Raw genomic sequence first — 6,795 nt, forward strand, 5'->3', positions numbered from 1 at the left:
TCCAGGCCGAGCCAACAGCATGTGCACAAGCTTTGAGTCAGAAGAATGACTAGTTGGTGGGACTGAAAGAAATCCAGTGACCAGGGTGTAGAGAATGTGACAGAGTAAGGTGCAAGATGAGCCGCCAGAGGTGACTGGATCCAGATTACACCAGTCCTTATAGGTCATCTGAGGAATTTAAGGTGGTGCCCTAAGTTACCTGCACAGGAGAGTTTTAAGCCAGGGTCTTGATGAGATCATACAGCATCTTTGGCTGCTAGAGCATTATAGAGGAACCCAATTCAGAACCCGTTTGTGGTAATCCAGGCAAAAGTTAATTTTGGCATGAATGAGAGTGGCATGGATAGGGAGAAAAATAAGGAGATGGATTTGAGAAATAGGTATGAGATTGTGTCAAGAAACTTGGCTGACTAGTAACATAAAAGGAGAGGGGGGCCTTAGGATTCTTTTCCAGGTTTCTCTCTGGAGAAACTGGATAAATGCCCATGGCATTTCCTGTAAGAAGCAAGGTTGTAAGTAGAAAAGCACAGTGTAATATTTCTTTTGTAATAACGAAGCTCCATCAAAGATTCATCTATCCAGAAGACTACTTTGTCAAATTATTGTGACAAAGAAGTCACTCTGCATGATATTATTGATTCATTTGAAAACATTTGAGCTTTCTTTTCAAGACTCCATGATCATGGAAATTTACTACATTATTCAACTTATATAGATCCACTTCATTTTCTAAAGTGTGGGAATAGTCCCAACAGGAAGCATTAGGTTAAAATTAAAATGTAAATGTGATAAAATGGTAAATTTTATGTTATATATATACTCACAATTTTTAAAATTTTTTAAATGAAAATGTGAATACATTTTAAGAATCGAGAAGTCTTACAATCTTCATTTTTTTCGCATTTAAGCAATAATCAGCATCTTTCCAATGAGGTCAAAACTTGGAAGGAGAGAACCCTTAAAATAGAGGCTCACAAAAAAGCAACTTGTGAGAATTCTCCACCAAATTCTCCAAATGTGACTGGAACAGCTTCCGAAAAGAAACAAATTACACCTTCTCATTGCAAGGAACGGAATTTGCAAGATCCTGTGCCAAAGGAATCACCAAAATCTTGGTTTTTCGAGAGCCGACCAAAGTCTTTACCAACACCTCATTTAGGTGGCTATTTTGATAACTCCGGTTTAGGCCTTTGTTCAGGTTGGTAAACGTACTGACTACTTGGACATAAGAGGATAGCAATTGGGACTGTCTTTAATATGTGGCCCCAAAGGGCAAGTTTGGGTAAGAAGATTTAGTTGAATAAACAACAGTACATAGGCTTTACCTGCTGACCCTGTGTAAGAAAGTCATTTTCTCTGAGGCATGGCACTGAACTGCAGTCACTTTCACCCAAGTGAAGTCTTTATTCTCCTCCTTTAAGCCCTCGGTTTTCTCCAAAGATAGAAAGATAGACAAGCACCTTTCTCAAGGACATGAAGACACTACACTAAAAACAAAACTACATTTACTGAAACAATCTTTTTTATCAATTCAATGGAATTGAATTTTTATATATGGCTTATGGATAAAATTGCTTTATATTCACTTTATATAAGCCAAATCACGACTTGCATCATTTACTTATTCATTCATTCAGTCAACAAAATGTTTTGAGCCCTTAGTGTGTGTTAGATATTAGACTCTAATGGTGTGTTGATAAATAGAACCAGACATGGTCCCTGCCCTCATAGAGCTTACAGTCTAATGAAAAGTATGGGCAGTAATTAAGTAGTCACAAAAAAAATAATGAGATTCTAGCAGAGCAAAAGACTGTGAAGCATATGGTGGGTATTTGTTTTAGGAAAACTGAAAGTCTTCCCTGAGGAAGGGAACTGAAATCTAAAAGCAATGTGAGTTAGCTTAACAGAAAGGAGAGAGAAAAGCATCTCAGGCAGATGGAAAACAGCTTCAGGGCAGGAGGGAGCATGACCAAGGGTAAAGTTGAAAGAAATGTGGTGTGGTCAGAGCACAGCAAGCACAGGCTTGTGTAGGTGAAGTCAGTGAAGCCAAAGAGAGAGATAAGAGTCAGTTATGCTAGATTTACTTTTATAAATGTACTCATTTTAAATGAATGTTGTTTATAAACTAATAGATGCAGCTGAAGTGCTTTCTAAGGCTCAAAGTAAATTTCTCTAAACTACGTGTGGAATGGAATGGAAATTGTATGAAGGAATTTTTATTTTATCCTGACAGCATGTAGAGAAAACCTTTGAAAGATTATAAGCAATGGCAGGGAAACATAATGAGTTATAAATTTAAAAACATCCACCTTCTCCTGCAAGTCTCCCCACCCCTGTGGATACGTCCCCAAAAGAGCTGGAGGTGATCCTTGATACCTCCTACTCCTTTGTTCAATCAAGTGTCTCACGTTGCTGATTTTACTTCAGAAGTATTCTCTAAAATACATACAATCTGTTTAGCACATAATTCTTTTCAAAAAATAGGACAAAAGTCAAAATCAGTCCATGTTTGATTTGCTTTGAGTCTCAAATTGATAAATTCCAAATAAACTTTATTACTTCTTAGGATTATATATTATATGTTTTTCTTAGCAGTTCATTTTGTGACAAAATAGGGAATAAACATATCCAGCTCTGGTGAGGTGAAATATACCTTTTTAATGACCAAACACAATGAGCCCTTATTGCCATTTTTCATTCCTCATCTCTCTCCTGTCTTAACATCTTTCCACCCAGGTGCTTGGTTTTTGTACTTTTGTAATAGGATTAATTTTGTTTTCATTTTCTTTCTCAGAGGTACAGACTGCAGAAGCAAAGAGTGTGACTTCTCAGCTCAACCGATGGCACACCTCCTCAGGAAAAGATGTGCCAGAGTGCAAAACTCAGTAGACTCCTCTTCTGCCATTTTTCTGGGGCCTTGTTTGGAAATGACTTTGTTTCTTTATGTATCTATTCTTGGCAATTATGTCACAGTCCAACTTAATTTCTATTCAGTTTTTTCTTTACCACTGGAATTAGAAAGACAAAGGCACAGGAAACTAACATATTGCAGTAATTTAAAATAGTGATAGTAATACCTTCCCACATGCGGTGATGTTTTAAAAGTGAATTGTTTTATTTATTAATATGCTTTATAAAGAATAAAATTATTGAAGGAAATGTAGTTATCCATATGATGTAGAAAATTCCACAGCACTATATATATGAATATAAAGCATCATTTGTTAACTAAATTGTAAACTACTTTTTTAGTACCTTACACATGCAATAAATGTTTGATTAGTAGTTTTGCGTCATTTGACTTTGAAAAACCACTTAAAACAGCAAGTCAATAAGGTTATAGAACAGAGTTAAAGTGATTTCAAAGCTTTCTAGGCTCTTTGGTAAAAAGATTTATTCCAAGGGAGAGATTTTTGATTGCATGATATCCATTATTTTAGGATAATATCCCTTATCTTAACATACTACCATAGAATTCACTAGGATTAAGGGGAAATTGTTCCTTCCTATGATCTTTTCCCCTAGACCTGTCCCTTGGGAGTCTGGCTTCTCCTTTCCACCCTTATTTTTACAAGACACTAACAGAGCTGCAGGTTTAATTCACTGGTCTGCTTCACTGAACAAAAGTAACTCAAAGTAGTGGATAAGTTCATCTGAATAGTAAAACTGCGTTAGAGCCATTAAAAATATGATCAGCTGTCAGATATCCAGCATAGTAGAATATTGCTTAACTCTTGAATTTGGATGTCCATTCTCTTCCTCAAATTTGGGAGATTTGGGCCATTATTTCTTCAAAAAGCTTTCAGTCCTTTGTGATTCCACAATTATTCCACATCCTTAATATCTATTCCCCCATTGTTCCCTGGATTTCTGCTTGTATAAATTAGAAAACTCAAGTGGTTCTTTTGTACCTCACATCTAGGGGCCTGCTGGAACTTGAGTCTAGTTACAGGTCTAGAAGCAACGAGGGTTGGTAGGAATGGTTCCTGAGGAGAATCAGCATTGCCTTACAGGGTAGCTGCCTCAGAAGAGGCCATTACTGTTTCCTCAGGTATTGCAGGGTCAATCCTGCAGAGATGGAAAGGCCACTTCCACTGGCAAAATAAAAATAAAAAACTTATTAGAATGTAGAAGCTCAATGTCCCTGGCTTCATCAGAGTTTTCCTAAACATCCCCATCCTGACTTACGAGATCTCGCTCTCAATTAATCCCCTCCCCTTGCCAGTAGACACTCTGTGAGGCTGACAGATCAACTTGTATTGTAATTCAGCCAATCATATGATGAAGACCTGTGTTTGATTTTCAGCAGTTCCAACCCTGTGGCCCCAGGAGAAAAGATTCAGCCTCAGGGCACACTTAAAAGTTCTTAGGTTACTTATATGGAACTTGAACCATGAGTTGGAATCTCAGCTCATCCTGTTTTCACTTTGTCTAGCAATATTAGAAGCTACCAACCAACATCATTGTATTTCTTAGTTTTCCACAAATGTTTGAAAGTATATACTGAGTTACTAAGTTCTTTGCCTCTTCTAAGTGATTAGGAGTATCCAATACAGACATTTTGCTTTATCTCGATAAGCAGTTCATGCCATGGACTATGGGTACTCCTATGCTTTTTTTTTTTTTGAAAGCAGAATCTTTAGCATTTTAAAATCTAATCAGATCAGAGAGCCAATTCCAGAAACCCCAAAAGCAATTCAGCAAACTCATCCTTTAAAATTCTGTTCTTCTGGAGCCACTCCTGGTAGCAAACTTTATATTACTCAGAGTTCTCCAGAGAGACAGAACCAGAAGAATAACACACAGGTACAGACAGTTCTTGACTGTAAGTGGTTCAACTGAACATTTGTCAATTTTACCATGGTGTGAAAGTGATACACACTCAATAAGAAACTTTACTTTGAATTTCGAATTTTGATCTCTTCCCAAGCTAGCAATAAGCAGTAAGATACCCTCTTGTGATGTCAGGCAGTGGCAGTGAGCCACAGCTCCCAGTCAGCCACAGGATCATGAGGGCAAACAACTGATACTGTAGAGTGTAGCATATTCCATAATTATGTGAGATATGCAACACTTTATTATAAAGTATGCTTTATGTTAGGTGATTTTGCCCAATTGTAGGCCAATGTAAGTGTTCTGAGCACATTTAAGGCAAGCTAGGCTAGACTCTGATGTTCAGTAAACTAGGTATATTAGATGCATCTTTGACAAACAATATTTTCAATTTGCAGTGGGCTTATTGGGACATAACCCCTTGTTAGTTGTGGAAAATGTGTTTAATATATATATTGTGTACGTGAGAGAGAGACAAAGAAGGTATTAACTAGGGGGATTAGCCAACATAACTACGGAAGCTGAGTAATCCCATAATAGGCCATGTGCAAGCTGGAGATCCAGAGAAGCTGATAGTGTAGCTCAGTTCAAGTCCAAATGCCTGAGAACCAGGGAGGTCAGTGGTGTGATTCTCAGATTGAGGCTAAAGGCCTGAGAAACCTGGTGGGCCATTGTTGCAAGTCCTGGAATCTAAACATAGGTACTAATGTCCAGGGGCAGGAGAAGATGGGTGTCCAGGCTCCAGAAGAGAGAGAATTCACCTTTTATCGGCCTTTTCATTCTATCCAAGCCCTCAGCAAATTAGATGGTGCTTGCCACCACTGGGTGAGGTTGATCTTTCTTACTTGTCCACGTATTGATTCCAATACCAATCTTTTCCAGACACCCTCACAGACATACCCAGAAATAATGTTTTACCAGCTATGTGGGCATCCCTTAATCCCATCAAGTTGATACCTAAAATTAGCTATCACAAAAAATTTCTTCAGAGTCTGGCAAAATAGTATTCAGGAAACTTATAATTACATTTAATATGAGCTTATCACATTGTAAGGGTATAAAATATGGTCCCTAACCTTGAAGAAATTTAGTCTGCTAACAATACAAATGAATAAGTGAGTATTTGCAATACTGTGTGACTTAGGCTGTTATACAATAAGCATTATTGTTACAGATCAAAGGGAGGCTGAAGGAAGGTGCATAAATAAGAATTATTGGAGTTGGTTTTAATTAGAATTGGTTTTCATGAAAAGTCTGTTCCAAAAGCCTCAAAAGTCAAAAGGAAGGGCATTGCTAATAAAGCAAGGAGCACAGCTGGATGCAAATAACCCACTCTGTTTAATTACTGCTCATTAGACCTAGCACTAGAAGTTTCAGTAGAACAAGGAGAGACAATTTTACCAAAGTCCTTATGTGGACTTGTGCAGAAACATAAGTCAGGTTTAAAAAAATTTAAAAGGCCAGGCACAGTGGTCATGCCTATAGTCCTAGCACTTTGGGAAGGTGAGGCGAGAGGATTGCTGGAATACAGGAGTTTGAGACCAGCCTGGGCAACAAAGTGAGACCTCATCTCTACAAAAAATTTAAAAATAAAAAAATTAACCTGCCATGGTGGTGCACACCTGTAGTCCCAGCTACTTGGAAGACTGAGGTGGAAGGATTGCCTGAGCCAGGAGGTCGAGGCTGCAGTGTGCCATAATAACTGCGCTCCAGTCTGGGTGACAGAGTGAGACATCGACTCAAAAAAAAAAACTTTAAAGAACAATTTTTACCAGCCCTTATAATTTCTGTAAGTATGCCATAGAGACAAAAATGTCTCTATCTTGGATGCTAATCTGCCATGATGACTTCTGATCAGCCGGTCCTGTGAATGCCTCCTGATTTCTACTTTAGTTACTGTCCCTATTGTAAGAACATGTCAACTTTGATGTTATCACATGTAGACTATGATGGATGTAGCAT

At 38.0% G+C, this 6,795-nt stretch overlaps 1 protein-coding gene across 1 annotated transcript in view; it reads left to right on the forward strand.

Annotated features, from left to right (window-relative positions):
• The window catches only part of CENPE (centromere protein E), a 94,369-nt gene extending 91,347 nt beyond the window's left edge, over positions 1-3,022 (forward strand). The window contains 2 exon segments of the mRNA XM_008059594.2: positions 909-1,198; positions 2,795-3,022. Of these exon segments, the coding sequence (XP_008057785.1) occupies positions 909-1,198; positions 2,795-2,889 (385 nt within the window). The 3' untranslated portion in view covers positions 2,890-3,022.
• The last annotated feature ends 3,773 nt before the right edge of the window (positions 3,023-6,795 follow it).

This window comes from Carlito syrichta, unplaced genomic scaffold (genome assembly GCF_000164805.1).
Source record: "Carlito syrichta isolate Samal-C Ts95f unplaced genomic scaffold, Tarsius_syrichta-2.0.1 Scaffold304275, whole genome shotgun sequence".
In the NCBI taxonomy this organism is placed as follows: Eukaryota; Metazoa; Chordata; class Mammalia; order Primates; family Tarsiidae; genus Carlito; species Carlito syrichta.